Source organism: Wolffia australiana, chromosome 2 (genome assembly GCF_029677425.1).
Source record: "Wolffia australiana isolate 7733 chromosome 2, ASM2967742v1".
Taxonomy (NCBI): domain Eukaryota; kingdom Viridiplantae; phylum Streptophyta; class Magnoliopsida; order Alismatales; family Araceae; genus Wolffia; species Wolffia australiana.
Window position 1 is genome coordinate 14443286 of NC_135836.1, and position 22903 is coordinate 14466188.

The 22903-nt window shown below is 39.1% G+C and overlaps 1 protein-coding gene and 1 long non-coding RNA gene across 3 annotated transcripts; both read right to left on the reverse strand.

The window, feature by feature from the left end:
- Positions 1–8018: 8018 nt before the first annotated feature.
- LOC144716936 (uncharacterized) lies at positions 8019–9752 on the reverse strand. The gene is made up of 2 exons (XM_078592217.1): positions 9503–9752; positions 8019–9248 (listed from the first exon to the last, which is right to left on the reverse strand). Exons 1-2 carry the CDS (start codon positions 9672–9674, stop codon positions 8182–8184), a joined length of 1239 nt encoding a protein of 412 aa, XP_078448343.1. The 5' UTR covers positions 9675–9752; the 3' UTR covers positions 8019–8181.
- A 7151-nt stretch (positions 9753–16903) lies between these two features.
- Positions 16904–20946, reverse strand: LOC144715350 (uncharacterized). Of its 2 annotated transcripts, none has more exons than XR_013584591.1 (5): positions 20727–20946; positions 18593–18638; positions 17829–17971; positions 17322–17569; positions 16904–17157 (listed from the first exon to the last, which is right to left on the reverse strand). It is a non-coding gene; the product is annotated as an uncharacterized LOC144715350 (long non-coding RNA). The 2 variants fall into 2 exon arrangements; XR_013584586.1 differs by having other exon boundaries at positions 17829–17974.
- Between the last annotated feature and the right edge of the window lie 1957 nt (positions 20947–22903).

Sequence of the window (22903 nt, forward strand, 5' to 3'; positions counted from 1 at the left end):
TGTTTGATGTATTTCACATATCTGAAAAAGTACCATTCAAAAAGCTTAAAGATATATTCACAATTAACCATTGATACAAATACTCTGATGATCGGAGAAGAGGAAGAACAAGGGATAATTCTACCCTCCATGTATTTGATCTGGGCAATTGAAGTGGCATGCTCCAAAGACAGTAAATCAACCCATTATTCCATTTTGTCCAGTCGCAAAGTGACACGTGTTCAGGTTGACTGCAAATTCCTTTCTTATAATCATGAAAACATCAAATACACATAAACATAACCATTGGACTAGCATGAAATGGTTTTCACATGTTTAAAGCATGTGTTGTGCAAAAATAAATTCACAAAACTGAGTTTGTTACAACAAATTGCGTGAAAACTTAGAAACTAAGAGAAAGTTCAAGATTTATCTTAATAATAAGTTTACCATTAAATAATTTAATAGTAGCCATATTAGAATAGAAAATAAATCCAAAGTATTTCACGTGATATTTACTTAATGGTATAAAAAATTATCACTTTTCTGTGTTTAATTGTTTTATCCATTTGAAAAATAATTATAAATACATAAGCATAAGAAAGAAGCATCCTCATTCCACCACTGTAGTCACTATAGAGTTTTGGAAGTTTTAAAGTGATTTCATGAAACAACTGCACATAGTAAGAATGGATGAGATAATAGTTTCTCCCAGTAGAATAAGAAAGACAAAAATTTCTTCAGCTTTCCATAAAATCTGACATAATCAATATTTCAAGAAAATTGCAAAATCTTTTATTTGGTTACTTTATATGCACTAAAGTGTAAACAAAAAGGAAAAAAACAAATTTCCACATTATTTAGTATTAATGTTTCCAATACTTGAGAAATATTAGAAAACTATAATAGAACTATCGGCATCACCACTCTTGACTAGGTGTGTAGAAATAGTTCAAAAAAGGTTTTTCTTTTTAATAAGAGAGAATAACACAGTGATAACCCAAAAAAGATTATAAGTCATCGTTAGTATAGATTTGAGTAAGGGTCAAACCATAGAGAGCCAAAAATCAATTACAATATTTTTCCATGTGGTTATATATTTTTATTTTTTTAGATAAAAATAAAAATTAATTCTAAGAGAGGGAATAATTTTTTATTTTTTAAGGAAATACAATGAGGAAAAACTAAATAATATTGATAATAACTTCAAAGATAAACAATGTTTTGGCACCCTGAACTTGATGTGTTGGTTGGCGTCGAAAAATGTGTGGCGGATCTCTGGTTTTTTTTGTTCAGTAAAAATGCAATAACTTGAGCTGTAGGAAGGATTGTTTAGCACTGTTCATGGCATTGAAAATCCCTGACACATGGCTATCTTTTCATGTAAAAATAAAGCCATAAAAATTCATTGTGGAAGGTATGAAATTTCAAAAATGCATGAACCTCCGGTGTCACTCCCGTTCAGGCCAGGGATGCATTCTTCTTCTGTTTCCTCCAAACCTGATGATCTGACTCCCTTCTTCACTCAAACTGACATGCAAACAGAGTGGGTTCAAGAAACACTGCTTCACTAAAGGAAACCAAAACATTGTTTAGGACAGAAATTGAGGGATAATTACAGTGTAGGAGAAAGGGAGTATAACTAAGGATCCAAAATTCTCAATGTGAGAAACCTAGAATGTGTGGCCAGGATTTCTCAATTTTGTCAGTCAATTTTTTGTCTGCCTTTATAGGAAATAAAAAGCAACCACCCACTTAAATTTCTTCTTAAATATGCCTCTCCTTTGACTGGGCTTAAGCTCCTTTGGTTCCCAAATTGGGCCTGCTTCATAGTGTGATTTATTGTGATTTCAGTTCCTCTCTACTTCACCATTAATATCCCAATTACCTGTGTCCTGTGATAAATGAAACTTAAAGGAAATCATGAGAAAAATAAACCACTTGATTCAAGGGAATCAAGTGGGGTTAGTTTATAAATCATTAAACCCCATTAGTTAGGACCAGTTACAAAACTGTGTTAATTGCATTTTCAACATTAATAAGTGATATCTTTTGTGCATATTCTTTATATAAATAGTACGATAAATCATTAAAACATATATTTATCATTACGTATTTGATTTCAAGATGCAGTCCTATGAAAAAAATATTTACAAATGAAGCAATCATGAAAGAGAAGATCTTGTGGATGGTATAGCACGATCTAACACAAATGAAGACAGGTGCTGCGGCAAAACAGTTCTATATTTTTGTAAGATATGTTTGCTTAAAAATCTCTGTATCACTGCAGTAAATATATTCAAATGAAAATTAAAACACATCATCATGACTTTGGAATAATTACTGTATTTCTATTAAATTTCAGATGTTAACATAAAAACTTGAGAGTAAAAGTAAAATTGCAACCCATGAAAGGTCTAAATGAGTGGATTAAATTATAACAACCTTTTTTTTATGTTTATACATATGAAATCATACTTTTATTATTTTAATTTATATTAAAATCTAAGTAAAGAATGAGAAACTGGTTTATTCACAGGTCGGAAATTGTCACATGGTCTGAAACATGATGTAGGTAATGAAGGAATAATAAATTAGACCTTAATAGGATTTTTTTAATGTTCTCAGGCCCTTTCCACACTCTAAATAAAACCCAAGGATGTCTGCAAAATAAATACAGAAATCCAAAAGGTTCCATAATTGATAACTCCACAATTCGATATGGTATTCATGTTTGTTTTATCAAACTTTTAATGATATTTCTACAGTCTTGAATAAAGTGGTACTCTTACCAAAGCTTCCCTTCTACAATATGTATGTTCTGCCATGTTTTGATCTTTGGAAGTAAAAAAGGAAAAAATTAAAAGTAAGAAGAAACTAAAAAGTTAATCCACAGATAAATGAATGTTTTTCTACTCAGAAACTTTTTTTGGTGCACCAATTAATTATAAAGGGCGTTAGATGCTCTAGAGAGGAAAAGGAACTCTTTAAGATTGTGTTATTCCCCTTTTGTTAACCTGGGTACTAGTTTTAGATGTTTCTTTCCATTGTGGGTCTGATGTATTTGCCTCAAAGTCTTTTTTGCTTAGAGTTGTCATTGATTTTTTTCCAGCTGTGTGAAAGCCTCAAGCTATTATTTTTGGTGCCTTCCCGCTTCATTTGATTTTTGTTCCCTGACCATGCGTATAATCATCATGACAATATTAGATATCCAAAGTCTCCAATTGTTGGGCTACATCTGACAATTCATATATTAGGTTCTACAAACTTGATTGATTATCTAAATAATTTTAGTTGTGGAAAAATGTATACGTTGAGTTCGACTGTAAACTACAAGAATAATGAATGATCATATTACTCTTATTAAGAAATGATTATAGTACCACACAATTTTTTCAAGTTATTAGTATCTCCGGCCTCTCAATGTATCCACATAATATCTTTAAGTGTATCCCAAAAGTGGGTCTGGTTTGCATGGTATCTGAAAAGGGAGTCCCAATTTATATTCTTTTGAATACTTTTTGATAAAGTTTCATTAGTCTGACCAACCTTCTATGTGTCACCCCCTAGGCCATTGTATTAGGTAGCTAATAAATTTAGTTACCCAATAATAACTTTAATTGACCAACCTTGATAATTAAATTTATGAGAGTAGATTAAACTAGGATCAATTTAACCCAATTGATTCACTTAGTGGCTAGACATTGGGGCAAAAAGCTGCACCTTGTACTCTAGAAGATACAAACGAGTTTATCATCCCTCACATGGAACCTGTACCATCAGCAGTTACCATGGACATATAACATGTTTATTTGTGTGGACTTTAAAATGACTTGAGAGTACGGTTAACTCTCGTATCATAATATATCCATTGTGAGTATCTGTTGAATGTTAATATTCGTAATACATATTTAAAGTCCAGCTATTACTATATCATTATCTCATAATGATTTTAGTAGTTGATGCATAGATTCAAGCACATATGCTACTGATTCAGAAATTGTGTACCTTTGTGTGTTCAATGTGTAAAATTCTATACAAATATAACAAATCTAGGGAAAGTCATGTAATTTTATGAACGTGAAAAAATTATTTACTACATGATAAGATATCGATGAGCCTTAATACATATCGACCAAGTATTACTCACGTGAAGTGCATGAAATCACATGGTATCATGCACGTGACTCAAAAATTTTAAATTTTCCTTATAAAAGAAATATTAAATGTGTCTTTTAAGGATGTTTAATATGACGTATGATAAATGGAATAGACTCATGTGGGATAAAATTTGCCACAAGTTCACATGGATGATTCAAAATTTCAATTCTGGAGAAAATAATGATGGTGCAGTCTATTTCTTTGTTCAAGGGTGAGATTAGTGGCGTACAAGCATCAAGATAAAAAAATCTAAATTCATTATAAAAAATGATTGACACAAATCTATTTTATCCGTATATTCCTCAAAATTTTGACTGTTGTGGAAAAAACATGTCAGAAAACACACAGTGGAGTAATACATGTGACTAACGAATGAAAAGTAGACCTTTGATAGTAGCATATTGCAACATGGATAGTTGAGGTGGCATTTAAGGGAGAGGAAGATGATGTGGACTAATAATGGCCAGACACAAATCCAATTTGTAGTGCCCTGAAACTAGAGAGTAAATGTCTGTGAGTGTAGCGGAGGTGTGCGCAAGCAGTGGTGGACTTCACTTATTTGGTAATGTGCCTCAATGCTACATAGTACAGGACAACGCAAGATAGTGCAGGATGGAGGGTGTGGATGGGAGCATGGAATGCAGCCAGATGCCAACGTGGGATTGTGATATGGGATGATGGCACTTCAAAGGATGCCTCATCATTATATCCAAAAGCAGCGTAAGATGGGCATATGGGGAAGCGGCAAGGAGAGATATGGCACACAGAATTGCAGCCAGGATAGCTGTCTGGGACAACACAATATGGCGTGCATGCTCAATATGATGGTGGCACGAAACAGTAGAGGCACACATTATAGAGATGTGAGAGGCACAATAGAAAAATGGCTCCCTCCCAAAAATAACAAAGGTGGCAATAAGCAGTGATTGTCACAGCTGCGGTGAGGAAGCTCTAGGGAAATTCTTGAAAAGAAAGCTCAATTTCAAAAATCACCAAATATCCCAGAGCATATTTTCATGCGGTCAAATCTGGAGCTAAGAACAAAACTCGGATGGAATGCATGTGAGCCTCAACGCTTGGGTAGGAACATCGAGCACTGTTTGCTTGTGCAATGGAAGTCACATTGGACAACTTTGGATTGTTTGGACGTTGAGAAGAGAGAATAGGGCTAGACCCATTCACATCAAATGGACGTTGTATTAGAATAAAAATGATTACATTAGATGCCATAACCATTACGTGAGGGAAGAGAAGGGATGATAGCAAAGTAACAAGACAAGGGGCAACACTCGCCGTTGGGTAGTGGCACTCTTGCACCTTGACGCCCGCTGTGCTGCGCACTTGCCTGTAGGCAATGCTACCATAAGCATGCCCCCTCCCCTGATTGAGTGCTGGGCGCTTGTGGATCATGGCTCTTGGTGCATCAGCTAGTTGTTTATACCATACCTCAACATCCAAATACCATACTCTTGTGCTTGGACACAGCCTTGACGCTCAAAGGCCATTATCATCCGTGTTGACACCTCTACCGTTTTAGTCTGCCTTAATTCTGCCATGCTCAGTGCTCAAGCCTTGGTGCTTGCATGCTGCGGCACTATTCACAGGGCACCCTCTGTCCCACAGCCGTCTCGACATTCTCTACATCATGCCTTAGTCTCTTGAAAAATTGTCTCCTACCTGGTGCATGCAGCGCTTAGTGCTGGTGCGCCCGCGGCAATCTATGCGCACAATGCCCATGGCCTATGCACACAGCCTGTGTGACCTTGGCAGCCAGCACACGAAGTCCCCATCGCCTGCGCGAGGCCTGTCCTGATCTGTCGCACTTGCACGCCAGCGAGCACAAGCATCTAGAGGGCTTTGGCTCTAAAGATCAGGGTCGGGCATCACTACCTGTGATGTGTGCGGTGTCCACGCTATGGACTCAGTCTTCAATAATGAGTCCAAGTATGCAGGCATGTCCTCGTCCTCGATAGTTAGCATGGAGGCCTCTACGCAGGAATGCCACCAACTTTGGGGCCTTACACCTATTTATAGAGCCTTAGAGGAGACATAAAATTACTGGAAATTCAATAGATGAAAGGAATATTCAGAAAACAAATCCTATTAACAAATAGATGTTGTATCCTCTTGTCATCACCTGAATTATCTCCTCTTGGGGAATTGCCTTATCTTCAGATGGGCTAGGGCATTTGGCACACCAGCATATGCCTCTACATAGTCTTCACGCAGCAAACATGGAAATTTACTTCAGCAAGACTAAATATGATGGACATTTTCGACTGTAGATAACTTGTGTTTTAAGTAAAGGTAATATATCTGATCAGAAATCCCACTTGCAGATAGGGTTTCATAATTGGACGTTGAATCCATTTCATATGATGGGAGTTGCTGGAGTATTAGGCGCCCCCATCTATCTGAATGATAGGTCTTAACTCAGGAGTTTAGGAAAGATGGTAAGTTGTGTACGAATATTATAATTCAAAAGTAGAATGAGGGAAGTGGGCTGTTCCATGTCATAACTGCTATGCAGATAACGAGCCTCATTATTTAACCTTTAAAGCAACATAAATGTCAAACACCCTACAATACATGTTGGAAATGTCAAACCCCCCAGCCCTAGGTTTCAGGATTGTGGGGTTGACTTGGTACATCCTAGTAAATAGGATGACTTGGTACATCCTTGAAAGTAGGATGACCTAGCTTATCCTTGAAAATAGGATTTGCCTATTTTCTAGGATCATGCCTAGTTTTTAGGGGATGTTTAGGCCTTGGGTTGTTCATATAAAAGGCCCCCCATTTCCCTTGTTTTCTTCACCCTAACATCCCTTGATGTATTCTTCTTTTCTCCTTTTGAGTTGAGTAGAGTTTCTTCAAAGTTCTTTTGAACTTGAAATCTCTTCCTCTTCCTCTCTCTCTCACTCTTGGAGTTGGTGCTCTCTTGACGGTGACTACGCGGGGACGTGACGAGGCTAACGACTACGCCTCGGTGTTTCTCCTCGTATCGTCTTGGGATCTTCCTCGACATCTTCTGCAGTTGTTCACGTCCAAGTACGCTTCCGCGAGTGTTTGCGCCCAAAAATACAGTTAGGCTGGCTACGATCTTAGGGCCTTGATTATTAAAACATTAGCCAATCCAAAAAAATTGGCCACTTTTCCCTTGCAAAAATTTTTGTATACAGTATGCGATATAAATGACTTTTTGTATACGTCCCATATGCGAGATGACAGACTTGTTTTGAAGGCAAAAAAATTAAGAATTCGTGCAATATAAACCTCAAATCCTTCTGATAGAATCAAGATGAAATATAAAAAAAAATATACAACCGCAGAAAATTGATGGATAAATCCAGAGAGATGAAGAGTTTCACACGTAAAATTATACATATTGACGGACATTAATGACTTACTCAAGCGAGGGTTGGAACTATCTCTTTCATCGTCATTAATTATTTTAGTTCAATTTATTTACAGTGAAAGATAGGTGATCGCGCTGGATCTCCATGTGCTATTAGATGGTGATCGGAGGCCAGTTCAGAGTTACGTCATGCATGGCTCGCCTACGAGCTCACTTTCGCCAGATTTGGTAACTGAATCTTTGTTGACACGGATAGCCAGCGAATAGCACTCGACTTCTGGTCTCTGTAGTCTGTAAGACTGGACCGTACCGGCGTTTACGAAGACCTGAACGAAAGACGCATGCGTTGCCCTTGATAGGAAAGATAGACAGATTCAGAGATCGATGGAAAGATTGAGAGATGGGGAATTGGAGACAGACGCATAGATTGGCGGAGAGAGATGCAGAGAGACAGAGAGGGAGAGAGGGAGAGAGGGAGAGAGGGAGAGAGGGACTGAGACAGAGACAAAGAGATAGAGAGCTGTTTCCAATGAAACGATTTCGTTGCTTGAAACCAACTACGGAGATGAACAGACTAAAGAAAAGAAGATAGACAGACTCCACCCCCGCGTTACTGGCAAACGATGGCGGACAAACGAGACGCCGAAAGCTTAAAAATATCAAGCTATGGGTGGGGGGAGGGGGGGCTAGTACGGCGGTGGGCTGCCGTTTGATGGCGGGCAATCCGCTGGAGGAGTCGCCGCGGGCGGTGTGGTCGGCGTTGGCGGCGTTGGCGGCGTTGGAGTCTCCGGTGGGGGCGAGTACGAGTACCCTGGAGCAGGAGGCGATGAAGGGGGGGTGATGTCCGGTGGTGGTAACTCGGGCGTTGGCGGCGGAGACTTGGGCGTTGGCGGCGGTGAGTACTCCGGAGTTGGCGGCGGAGACTTGGGCGTTGGCGGCGGAATCTCGGGCGTTGGGGGCGGAATCTCGGGCGTTGGTGGCGGAATCTCGGGCGTTGGTGGCGGAGACTTGGGCGTTGGCGGCGGCGAGTAGCCCGGAGTTGGCGGTGGAGACTTGGGCGTTGGCGGCGGAATCTCGGGCGTTGGCGGCGGAGACTTGGGCGCTGGCGGCGGCGAGTACCCCGGAGTTGGCGGGGGAGACTTGTGTGTTGGTGGTGGAGACTTGGGTGTTGGTGGCGGTGGCGAGTATGAGTATTCAGGAGGTGGAGACTCCGGCGGGAACTCCGGCGGGAACGCGGGAGGGAACGCCGGAGGGGAGGGCGGCGTCACCGGAGACGGCGGCGAGGTATAGGAATGTTTCGGCGGGGTGTAGGAATGCTTCGGCGGGGAGTAGGAACTATCCGGCGGCGTGTAGGAACGTTCCGGCGGGGTGTAGGAACTATCCGGCGGCGTGTAGGAACGTTCCGGCGGGGTGTAGGGGTACAGCGGCAGGAACTTGTGCCACCAGAATAAGAAAGCCGCGGTGCATGTTTCGGAGGAGAACGTCAGCTTCCCCGCGGGGGAGAAGGTCTGCGTCTCGGCCTCGGCCGACATGAGAACGAGCTTGGCCGCCTCGAAGCTGCCGGCGCTCGGGCACGGCTCGTTTCTCGCGCCGCCGTGCAGCTGGGCAAAGCAGTCGTCTTTAAGCCCGCCCTCCTCGTTCACGACGTTGCTCGGAAGCCTCACCGAGAACTTTCCGTCCACGTCCAGCTTCCCCACTCCTCTGATCTGGAACTCGCCCTTCTCACCCTTGCAGTAAACCGCCACGTTCAGCCCTGCGAGAACAAAACCAACCCAGAATCGTCAATGCAATAATCATGCAGTAGATTTAACATCTTTTTTTTTGTGTTTGTGTGACTGTGTGAGTGCGAGGGAGAGAGAGAGAGAGAGATATAGAGTATGAGTGAGAGAATGAGAGAGAGAGAGAGAGATAGAGTATGTGAGAGAGAGAGATAGAGTATGAGAGAGAGAGAGAATGAGAGAATGAGAGAAAGAAAGAGAATGAGAGAGAGAGGGAGAAGAAGAATACCGTTGAATGCCGCGGCGCCGAGAATACTCTTGGAATCGCAGTCTAAACATTCGCTGGCGCCCATCACGGTGATCAGTTTCTCCGCAGCCGCGACATTGTAAAACCGCGCCACGAGGACGCTTGCAAGAAGCGTCAGAGCGAGTTTCCTCCAACGGAGTGGAGGGAGCCCCATTCTGGCAGGCCAACCCTTGAAGTTTGAGAGAGGAAGTGGACGATGCTTCCTCCGCAGCGATGGCGGTGCTGGTTCTTCGGGTTCTTGGCCAGTTTATATAGAAAGTCCTGCACTAGTCCTAGCGCACGTAACTTCTTAACTCGCAAAGGTCATCAACAACCTCCATTTGGCGCTGGTTGGTCGTCGCGATAAAATTTTCCGTTGCCCTTATTGAATGCCCCAGCTGCTCTAACCCGATTTCACTCCAAATTACCTCCTCCCCGCTGGCACAAAATATGACAGCTGACTCAACAATACAAGTGATTCAGACGCTCCGCGGGTTTCTCTAGAACTGAGTCTGCGAGGCCTGATTCTAAAAAAGGGTTGCTCTTTCTGTTAAAAATGATGAGCGAAGTTCGGGAAACGCCAGTGCAAAGCTCCGGTCTTTCCCCAACTCCGGCCAACGCGACGTCGACGCATAATTGTTAAGGTTGAATGAAGCAGTTGAGCATTATCTCTAAGCCGACTTCTATGTTGACGTTTCGTTACAGCTCTCATGTGGAGTAAATGATCGCAGGGCCCGCGCGATTAAGTTGCTAGTTGTGCTGGAGTCACAGATTGCAAGGCCGGGGAAGGCATCTATGAGGTTGGTGAAGCGAACAAGCCGCCAGCTCGTGGGTTGAAAACTGTGGACTTTTGACCATTGGCAATTACGCTTTTCATTCTCTGTCATTTCTGATTGCAGTCAGCCGGCAGAAAGAGCTTCAGTCAGAGCTTGGATTTCCGATGAGCTGCGACGGAGTACTCTACTGATCTAGCCACCGGTGAGTGTGAGTTTGGTACAGTGAGCTTTAGAACGTAGGGCCATCAGCTCTAGAAGCAAGGGCGGTGGGCCTTGAGACAAGTTGTGCGTCAAGGACATAAAGAACGTGGGGACGCTGCACATTTCAAGTAGGAAATGAATATATTTCAAGTAGACTGACGGCAGAGCACCCTCAGTTACCACTCTGTTTGGAGATAAGGACTCATATGTATGAGAGGGGAAGACATTCGGACAAATTGAGAGAGAGAGAGAGAGAGAGAGAGAGAGCGCGTTCATGGATAAATTTGCGCTACAGGCTGCCACATTTATTACGCACCTTCCAGCAACCGTCTAGAAGCCACGCGAGCAGTGGCGAATTGTATGCTATCCAGTAGTAAAATTTATTTTTTGGGTTGATTGTATAGTGATGTATCGTGAGGATTGATTTGAGCTCAAACGCCATATACGTTTACCTTGAAAGATATTTGAAACTGAAAAAATGCAAGAGTTCTCAACCGGCAGGTGTCATTAGCCAAAATGGCAAGGCCGTATGGATGCCAACACGATAAATGATGATGATAATTTCATTTTCATTGGCGCACCAATTCGTCCTTGGAAGGAAAGGATTGCGATATCAACTTACCATAATACTCTGCATGCACCATTTCGGCGAAATCATTTTCTTTTAAAATTGAATTCGACAAATATTGGACCTTGTTTCCGTTACGAGTTTGTAAAGTAGGGTATTATGTAATCCCTACCAGTTTTCTTCAAGATTTACAAATATCCAGATGTTTCCCTACCAGTTTTATAGACAAGATCAACCATCAGTTTTCCACACCTTTGTCTATTCCAGTCCACGGGATCTTCGTCCCATTAGCTCCATGTGATTTTTCTAAGAAATCAGATTGAACTAACTAGCAGTTGATCGCAGAAATGTCAAATATATTGTTTGATCCTTAAGTTATTAAAAAATCATAACAATATTTTGTATGAGTTAGTCTTAGATCAAAACTTATTTACAATACTGCCCTAACTAAGAATTATTGAAGTGCGTTTCCAGTCATTGCGAATGTTTCTTTCATGGGCATATATCGTATGTTGTTGGAGATCAACTTCATTGCCCCTTCGTTGTCATTAGTCCTTGTAGGCGTGGCATCTGCTCACTTCATTCATAATCGATGTGTATGAAAATGAATTAAAATGCGTTGAATGGGGGAAAGGGCTCTTTGAAATCAATGCCCATAAGTAGGGTTGGAGAATCCGATTTTTAGGAAAGACGTAATCTTGCCTAATGTTTGGCATTGTTCAAGTCTGATATTGTACGGTCGTGAGCCGGTACTGGTCTGGTCGTACTGACAGTGAACTACAAACTCATAGTGTAAAATTTAAATTATAAAAATTGACATGGACTTCCCCTAAATGGAATAATTTATTACCATGTAATATATATCTCTTGTAAAATAAAAGGTTCCCATTAAACGATGCTTCCTTGCTTTCATTTATAATATTAGATCGCCACATTGCATCTAACGTAGCTTAGGGTTTCAATTGATGACGTAAAATAAAAGACGCATACACACACATCATGATTAAAACCAAAAATTGGGAAAACTAAATTTAAAATAATTAAATAGTATCACTACCACAAAATCATCACAAGTTGTTTCTCCTTTTTTATCCTCTTAGTTTCCTCCACTTTACCATCTTCTTGTGTGTAGTCCTCATCAGCCTTATTAGCCCTGCATTTTCAAGTCAGATACATGAATCTAGATTCCTCATATAGTCATCCCATTTTTAAAGTTATGACCCTTCTTCCTGCTGCAAAAGGGCGCTCTAACTGAGCACTCAATAAGAAAGGGAATTCTTTTGCAACCACTATAAGCTGTCAATATTTTGTAGAGCCAACTTCATTGGGACAAATGCAAGGTTACTTTAACTATTCATCTACTTCATTTTTATTTTCTCTAACTCCATGAATGCACTTGTTAGTGTTGAGCAACTTGGAGTTATAGATGGTTGATCTTCCATAATCCACTGGTCTGTTGAAGTATTAGTGATGGACAATATGTTGGAAAATTAGGAAGCCAGGCATATAAATAACTGCCCTATGGGAACAAGAGGGAACGAGTCAATAGAGGAACAAGTTTCCCAAAGGTACCAAAATAGTTCCACGCAAACAAGGGGGTCTTAGATCTTCATTTATTTAATTATTCTTGAAGATCTTATTGATATTTTCACCATTGAGAATCTCTGATTGGTGTTGGGAAATAGAGAAGGAAGAGAGAGGGAGATGCCCAACTTTAGCTGCCTAAAATGAGTGTCCCTCCTTTATTTATACTTTACTTCTAACTATTCATGAAATCCCTTAAATAAAATATATCTACCAATGCCCTTTCAGTCGCATGTGTGTGACACTCTAGGCTTGTGTATCATTCTAGTGAGTAAGTTTAAAAGCCAATAAAAATTATTATCAAGCATTACTAATCAACTATATACAGATATATATTAATTAACTAATGTTCAATCTGATAATCTCCAAATTAGGGTTTTAATTTTTCATTGGTATTTGAGTTTATTCAATAAATATATTACCTGTATTTTCTTAATAATTTTTAGCTAATTATGACTATAAATTGTCTTTAAAGGGAATGATGATTAAGGACATTGTATTCTTACTATGGTGACTATCGAGATAAGAAGATATAATTCTTAATATGAGGTCAAATGACAAGGAAATACTAGGCAAGATAGTGACGTGGAGTCAAGGAGGGTAGCAGTGATATTTCAAGTTTATGTTGAATTATTGAAAGCAAAAATGAATTAATGATGACATGAGGCATGACAGGAGTGGGGTAGAGAATGGGTCGGATACGATAATTAGTGAGGAAGTGAATGGTATAGTGATGGTGAGACGTGATTCTTAAGATGTACGAAGGTGGTGTGACAACGAGAAGTGATTGTGGAATCGAATTACGCTATTGATGATGCTGAGAAATAGCAATGTAAAGCAAAGACACTTACCGTAGATCCTTACATTCTGCTAGAATCACGATGATTTGAGAGTGCAGATAAGTTCAACCTCTTCTCTATGGCTTCTTCCAACACACCCGAGGCAAACATCAACAAACTTGATGGATCTCAAAAGCTCACTATCTTGCAATCAGGACGCTTGAGTATGAATCATTTTTAATGATGATTTTGTTAGGTTCTTGAGGCCTTGGCATGGATGAATAAACCAAAATATTCTGCAATGGAAGCCTTGAACAGAATCGAGCAACATCATTAAAACATAAAACAAAGTACCTTTGCAAGGATCGCATCCGTGATTTCTTCGATCACAGAGCGAGACGAGTCAAGCTGCTCAAGTGTGCAACCTTTAGACGTATACACTTGATCCTTGAAACGTCGAATCTCCTCCTTCTCATTGACGAGCACCGTTCTACCTCCGCCGTCATCGTTACACTGCACCGATCACATCAATCACAGAGAGGGGTGTTGGGAGAGGGCAGACGAAGGGGAAGGCCCCTGAAAAATTCTAGACTTGGTGAATTTCGTTCAGGGCTTTCCCCTATTTATACTAAGTGAGTATTTTTGGTAAAAACCCCCACAACTTAAGTATATCTTCCGACGTCCAAAAGACCATTTGCGTGTGACCCTCTAGGCCCATGTATTTGTCTATTAACGACTCCAACGGCCCAATAACCTTTATTGGCCTTCTAAATTAATTAACTATATCAACATATAGATTAATTAATTTCGGATCGATTTAACTCAATCGATTGTCGAGTCTCCAACACATGGGGTGCCAAGCTACACCTTGTGCTTTAGAAGATACAAAGGAGTGTATATCGACTCACTCATGGAACATGTTCATCATCAGTTACTGTGTATGTATAGTCCCTCATCCCCCTGATTCTCCTTGGACGACTTAGGGTATGGTCAACTATCAAACCTTAACCGGTCATCCAAGTAAGTACTGATGCATTCGGAAATCATCCGAAAATTCTTCTCCGATATTTCACTACATTGGCCAAGGACTTCATTGCATCATCTTCCTTGAGTTTTCAACTCTTGTACCAATGGTTGGTAATCCCATCTTGACCACTCAATTGTCTTTGTGAGCCTCTTGATGTACCCAAACAAAGACCGTTAAGAATCCCATGATTAGAAACTCGTTGGCCATAGTCAAGTACAACCGTTTGTCCACAAGACATCTTTGGCGTCTCGGGCCTAAGGAACACTTACACAACTGTGACGTGAATCAACCTGATTGATAGTTCGATATAATATCATTGATGGATTCGTACGGATCGATTCACTTAACTCTTTCCACTAAAGAGCACCCACTATCTATCCTTAGTGTCTCCACACTAATTGCTACAAGACTGGCCATACTCATCATATGAGTGAGGCTAAATAGTGGTATTCTATCCCGATACTTTGATGTCCTTCTAGTGTATCCTTCGAATAGGAATGTTTAGAACACATGCATAAGGACTAGTGATCTCCGTATTACGGTCTCATCATAATTCACAAAGTCTGATCATGGACTTCATTATAAACATCACACGTGCACTATATTGAATATGTTCTACCAATGAACATTGAACGAGATATGGAATGTGTGATTGGCTTACCGACCACATATATTTCCATCAGATTTTGACAGTGATCTACACCTATTTTATAGATCAGAGAGTATGGATGGAAACAGAAGGGGGAGAAGAGGCAACCTTGAGAATTTTCACTCAACAAAACCTAAGGATCATTGAATATAACATAAAGAATTTGGTGGAATTCTACCCCTTCATTTTTTCTCTCTCCTCATCATCGGCGTTGATGCTTCTTCTTTTTCCATTTTCGGTTGAGCTGTCCAATCATGAAATATTCACACTGATTTTGATTGCCTCTACTTCCGCATACATAATCTTCAAAAGCATCCACATGTAGGTGCAGGAGAATTAGACAAAAGAATCTTATCCATATTCCATTATTCCGTGACATGGTGCCGCACACCAGGTCATAGAATATTCTCCTCTTTTCTCTCTATCTGTAGTGAATGATATTGTGATGGGCATCATTCATGTCAGAAAAAGAGAATATACCCTTGTTTATTTGACAAGGCAGATGTTTCCCCATGATACGTCCTCACCTTTTTGCTTTTTAATCAATTGCAGGGTACACATGTGCACGTGGACATGGTTTTTCTGTTCTGTTCGTTTAAAACGAACAGAAAATTCACACAAATGAACCGCACATGGGTGTGTTCGGTGTGTTGTTCTTTTTATGAATGAAAATTCGAACAAATGTTTGAACAATTCACACAAAAGAACAAAATTCGCACAACCGAACAAATTCGCACAACCAAAAAAAATTCGCACAAATGAACAAATTCAAACAAACGAACAAATTCGAACAATCGAACAAAATTCGCACAAACGAACAAATTTGCAGAGAAAGAACATAATTGTTTGGAAATTGCATAAAATGCTCTAAATTGCAAAAAAAATTATGCATAAAGTATAATTTACTACGAATAATCTACTTCAGATGATGTTATCTTAATTTACAAATCGCAAGTCATGAAACACCATATTCAGTATAATTCTATCTGTATAAATATAACGGGCATTAAATCTAGTGATAATGGCATTTATGCCATTGTTGTAACTTAGATTTAAGAAAAAAATTTGGAATGATTTAACGAATCATTTGGCAATTTAATCAGAGGAGATTGTACTGAATTAATTTTGGTAATTCATTTCATTTCATTGGGTGACATAACTGAATTCATTCGTTCTTAAAGGGAAGGAATTAATTAATTTAATAGATTTTTGAGAATTAATTTCATTAAAATGACATGCATGAGACAGAGTGTACTTCCATATTTTCTAGGACTTGGTTAGAGGGTAGAACGATTAGGTTTCAATAAAAATATATTTAGGTATTTCTACAATAATAATATAACTTTTTTTAAGTTCTCATACCGTAACAAATTCAAGATGCCGTTTTTTAAAACAAATGTTAGTGTTCCTAGTTTTGTCAGAGAGAGAATGCAAGAGAAGGAAAAGGAGAGGGAGAGGGAGAGGGAGAGAGTGAGTGAAAGAGAGAAGAAGAGGGAGAGCGTGAGGGTGAGTAAGGGAGAGGAAGACAGAGGGAATGAGAGCGATGGTGAGAGTGTGGGACATTGAATTGTAGAAGGAATGGGATAGGGAGATATAGAGACGAAGATAAAGGAGGGATTAAAGACAGAGAAAGGGAGATTTTGATAGATAGAAAGGGGGAAAGGAGATATAGACAAAATTAAAGAATTAGAAGGAGAGAGAGAATCGGAGATAGAAAAAGAGAAGATCAATGAATGATAGAAAGGGAGAAAGAGATACTTAGGGAGAGAGAAAGATGGAGAAAACTGGAGACAAAGTTAGGAAATGAGAGAAAAGTAGAGTAGAGCAATAACTGTCTTAAAAATAAGTGGGTTACACCATGTCTATTTTGAAAAGTACGACTCATTTTTTTAGGAAAATAACTGTCTTCAAAATTGAAGTCCCTCTACAGACCCAAACCTTCAAAATTCCAGTCAGATTTCTGGCTGGGTATTTTGAGCTGCAGAACTAGCTTTTCGCCTCCTGGCCGAGTATATCTTTCACCGATGGTTGAATCCTGAGTAGCGCCCTCAGCCCAATGACGAGCACTCATGTTCTGCACATGTAAAGAAAGAGAGATTTATAGACGGAGTTACAGAATGAGATGAAAGTGGAGAGGTTAAAGCAAGGAAAAGAGAGAATCAGCTAATTTGAGAGATATAAGGAAGCGAGAATCAGAGATGAAGATAAAACCACAGAATGATAGAGAGAGGAAAAAACCAGATGAATCTCGCATTTAGCCCACGGGATTCTTCCATCGTTGTAGGCGGTATTGTGTGATGGAGCGCTAATTATGGGTCGCACAGAGGTTGCATGTGAACACCTTTGACGCCACCTCTGTTAAGTGTATCCGTGCAGCGCATTCATTTTTCCTCTTTTTCCTCTTCTCGCCGAGGCCACCACTCCCCTCGGATGATGAGGAGCTTCCATGTGAACCAGAAGCATAAGACAGAGGTTCCCTAGGCATCCTACATTTATATTAAGAAGTAGGATTATTCAAGAAATTTCATGCAATACCAAGCTCAATTCGGACATTGTTCGATGTGCACTCATGATGTTCAAACAGTTTCATAAATAGGAAAACCAGAAATTTATGTCGATGAAAAAGGTGAAAGTAGTGTAGTACATCACACTGGTAAATAATAAAGTACACAAAGTGAAATGTAAAGCAATTAACGTAAAGTGAAAAATTCTTCATTGTGTACCATTTGTCACATAAGTACGCACCTTTTAAATAGCCTCCGAGGCAAATTCCGGACTGGTTAAATAGACAGATAAATGCTCTGACTGTTATGGAGAGTATAGAGAACGCCGCGTGGAGCTTCGTATCGGAAGGCAGAAAAACTGTTCAGAATACAACAGACGACTGCCTGCTGAAAGAAAATAGAAATCAACCAAAATGTCCATTGGAGATAGTTCAAACGATACTTGGAGAATGATAGGTAAAGCGACCAACAAATGGAATCAGGGGTTGGTCAAACATAAAGAAATATGTATATAATCAGAGAATTACAACCATAGAGAATTTTGGAGAGGGATTGAGTCGGAGATTTAGAGAGGTAGTGAGAAAAATAGGTGAAAGGAGGTTTTGAGATAGTGAATTAGTGAGAGGGCGAGAGGAAGAGATAATTAGAAATAGAGGAAGATAGGAAGATGCACCATTAATGTACCGCACATTGAATGGGTCCATGTCCTACTTACCATTTATCAGGAATTCAGCAAGACCATTAATACTTTTAACAGCCTGCAGTCTTAAGCATAGTTTACCATTTTACAGATTATCAACTATATAAATATTCACCATTTGAAAATCCAAAATCCACCACACCGTGAAAAAAGATATGATAAGATTGGATGTCGTTTGAAACCTGTGTCTATTTTCATGTCCCCATATTGGAGTTCTCAACAAATGAGGGAAGCGAGGACTGTACAAAAAACAAAAACAAGTCCATTTAAGTGAGGACTTAATTAGAGCGAGTAAGTACTCATACCACAGGCTTGTCGAAGTGTTCCCAAAGCTAATGAGTCCCAAATATCCTACATTTTTTTCAGGAGAAATAACTCATCACATCATAAAAGCAGATATGAAATGTATCATGGAAAAGCTTGAGAAAACTGAAGGATCGAAGACAGTGATTGAAAGAATAGAATAAGAATAAGCAGAGAATAAGGTGAAGGAAAGTTTCAAGAACATGGAAAACCATAATCTCCGGACATTAATTTCATAGATACTTCATCATAAAGTGATTTATCTGTGGAGTTTAAAGATAATGAAATATATATAGAAATCAGTGTATCTTGAAGGACAGATGGTTTAAAAATGAGAAAAAAACTGTACATTTGTTTAAAAATGCTGTTGAGATATATTAGATCATATATATGTTCCTATTATTCTATCACTCTCTATTGTTCTCTCGCTTTTTTAATCTTACCCGGTGGCAACACCTTATTGGATCAAGTTCAATTAGATAAAAACAGACCAACCAGATCATCAGTCACATTGTTGTATCAACTTCATTGATCGGATCATCTTACGGATCATTTGATTAGTCCACTAGATTGGTCATATATCAATCACACTGTTCTTTTTCTCGTTTTTTATCTGGGATAAATTCTGCACAGAAGACCTCCCCCTCTGACACGATTAAATGAATCCCCAATTGGAGGAAAGGGACAGGTAGATATCAGAAGAAGAAGAAATATTATAAATGCCCAAAAAATAACGAAGAGAGGTGCAAGGCAAATAGATAATATTTATATGTATATAAGGTCAGAGGATATGGAAGAGAGGCATAGGAGAGATTTGAGAAAATATTGGAGAGAGAATTTTAAGAAAGTGAGAAATAAGAATCTATTTTAAAAATTAAAAGCTCAAAGTGAGTGACAAATAAATAGACTGATATGAGAGAGACATTATAAAAGAGTTTTAAATATAAACGCCCAAAGAGAGACTTTAATCAGCACCAATCCACAGCGCAAAACCCTCTGGAAGATCCACAAATATGAAGAACCCAAAACAAAACAGAGCCTGCGAAGGCAGACAAGCAAACCGAGAAAGAGAGAGAAATCGGATAGCATACCTTCAAAACAGAGGGAGAGACACAATTTAAAAGAGGAAGAGAGAGAGAAAAAGAGAGAGGGGAGAGAAATGGGTAAATACTCATCGACAGCAAAGTGCAAAACCCAAAATCCTTGTGGGAGATTCATAAATATAAAAACCCGAAGAAGCTAGAGAGAGAGAGGTACAGAGGGAGAGGCAGAATTTAGAAGAGAAAGGGAGAGCGAAAGAGGGAGAGGGGAGAGAAATGGGTAAATAGTCATAAAAAGCAAAGTGCAAAACCCAAAATCCCAGTGGGAGATCCATAAATTTAAAAACCCAAAGAAGGTAGAGAGAAAGAGAGAGGTACAGAGGGAGAGACACAATTTAAAAGAGGAAGAGAGAGAGAAAGAGAGAGAGGGGAGAGAAATGGGTAAATACTCATGCACAGCAAAGTGCGAAACCCAAAATCCCAGTGGGAGATTAGTAAATTTAAAAACCCAAAGAAGGTAGAGAGAGAGAGGTACACAGGGAGAGACACAATTTAAAAAAGAAAGAGAGAGAGAAAGAGAGAGGAAGGGAGGCGCATGAGCACATGGAGTGTGAAAAATAGAGGGCGACTTGGATAGTTTGATCTCTCATACTCAACCTTAATACAATAATTTGATCTCACTTTACAATGGCCCAGAGGACATTGCAAATTCCTACAGGATTCGATCGACAAGTCTTCATTTTCTTCATCAATTCTCCTTTCCAGGATGACTATGACGATGAAAAACTAGTTTCATCATCGTTCCTACGTTAAACTCGCTCAGAGACTCAAGAAGATGATGAAAGAAATCGTTACCATCACGCAAGCTGCAGACGATGTTGATGACGATTATGACGACTTTGTCGGATGAAGATGAACATAAGGGGGAAAAGAAAGAGGCAGAAATCTAACAAATGACTCACAGGAACGACAGAGGAAGTCGAATTTCTTAGAGAATAATCACCGCGGTTCCAACTTTCAAGCAAATGCATCGATTCAAAAGGCTAAAACGAGACATACAAGATACATTTTTCTTGCAATCAAAGGGCGAGGATACCTTAAAATGCCGGGAAGCTCCGTGATTGAGTGAGCAGAGAGCAGAGAGAGGCGAGTCTAGAGAGTAGAGAGAACGAGAGAGAGACTCGATAGAGCTTTCTATAGGCCATCGTCGAGTTAGAGGTGCATTAGAGCGTGTCTACAGGCCGCCGTCGAGACTGGAGAGAGCTTGAGAAAAGGTGAAAATGAGGTAGAATGGGGGAGGCAAAGCGGGAAGCATTCTTTCTAAGTTCTAAGTTCTTTAATTTGTATAAAATACTTTACAAATACATTTGCACAAATCGCACAAAGCGAACCGTACACGAGTGTGTGTAAAGTTCTGTTCATTTCCAGATTTATTCTGTTCGTAAATCCGAACAGAACGAACAATTCGCTCAAGTTCGCACCAAACGAACAGAACGACCATGTCTAGACTGCACCACATGTATGGCCAGCATTGTGGAGTTCCTTTTCCTCTTTTTTAATTATTTCTGCTTCGATTTCCAATTTGCATTTTCTGTGTTTTGAGTCACTTCTTTTTTTTTTGGTCCACTTCATCTCCTGTAAAAAAATGTGCTAGTGTGTAATCTAATGATTTGAACATTATGGCATCACGATCTGCATCCATTATTGTGCCTCATCACAATAATTAGCACAACTAATCAATGCAGAAGTGCAGGAGTGGTTGTCGTTTCACGAATTAAATGGCAACACATGCCAAACGCATCTTAAAGCCAAAACTGAGATTAAGAGATTATTTTAAAAATATACTAAGTCATAAAAAATAATAAATATATATTCCAACTAAGAAAATTCATATCTCTTGGAATAAAGTTCAAAAAAATCTTAAAAATAGATCTGCAAGCACAAAATTAAGATCTTTAAGGGTGCAATGTCCCAAAAATCCTTAAAAATTGATCTAATCCACAAAAATCAACTAATTATAAATTTAATCAACACAAATCATAATATTAATCTAAAAATAGATTTAATCCAAAAAAATCATCATATCAATCTAAAAATAGTTTGAATCCACTTAAGCTTGATAATGTACATAATTAATTATTTTAATGCATAAAACATAGTCAGTTTCCATTTATGTGTAATCCGTCAACCGCATGAGAGTGCCAAACAACTTAGGGTATGGTCAGTTGTTAAACCCAAATCCAGCATTCAGTCAATATTGATGCATAATGCGGATCATTGGAGAATCGCCTTCTCCAATATCCTCACTACCTTGGCTAGGGATTTAACTACAATGTCATCCTTGAATCTATCTCCCATACTGAGGGCGGAAGGCACTATCTTGATAATTCAATAACCTCTATGTTCTTCTCATTATATCCATGTTCTCCATGTTTTGTTTATGTTCATTGGAATAAATATTCATTCATTTTATCCATAATGTCATCACACGAACGGTTACTAGTACAACCAAACATATAGTATAAGTAAGATCAGATAGTGCTATTCTATCTGGATAATTTGATATTCATCAAATAAGAAATTTTCAAAAAACATGTTTGTCATTTCTGTACTTCATGATCTTATCATAATTCACTGAGTAATTCCACATACTCATACGCTTCATTATATACATAAAAAAGGAATCATGAATGAATATTTATTTCAATGAACATAAGCAAAACATGAGAGTATTTTTGGCATGTGTGCCATACAATATTCATCATTAATAATAACTCAAAAATTTCTTGATTGTATTTTACACATTTTCAGCCACTGTTGTTAGCAGATAAGTACTGGGATGGTTATGGTTTTTTATGCTGGTATGCCTTGATCCCATCCATAGATACATCATCCCTTGTCTCTAAATTGGCTGTTATAGTGTAACGTACATGGCCTAATCTGATCACGCGAGGGGATACATGAGAGAAAAATTCACAAAGCTAGTTAGATAAAAAAATCCAAGTGTGACAACCAAAGTCAAAAGTTTTAAAATGTAAGCACAACTGTAAAAATAATGCACCTTAAGTTCATTAATGGAATCACATACAAGTATGTTTGGGTGTTTTACAACCTTGGTGTTGTGACTAGGCAGAATACTTATTGGAAGTAAGGTCCTCTAGAGATAATTCATTGCCATGCATAAACTTCCATCTACTAGGTTTTAAAATTCCATTTTTTTCTTGCTTTTGATCACAACTCCACAAGCTTTTCCTTTTTTGAAACATCCATTAA

What these genes read in the sequence shown, in the direction of transcription:
- LOC144716936 (XM_078592217.1), bottom strand. Translation starts at nt 9,674, where the DNA reads ATGGGGCTCCCTCCACTCCGTTGGAGGAAACTCGCTCTGACGCTTCTT. An exon ending in CGGCGCCGCGGCATTCAACG is followed by an intron (nt 9,249 to 9,502) that starts GTATTCTTCTTC and finishes TTGTTCTCGCAG; the next exon opens with GGCTGAACGTGGCGGTTTAC.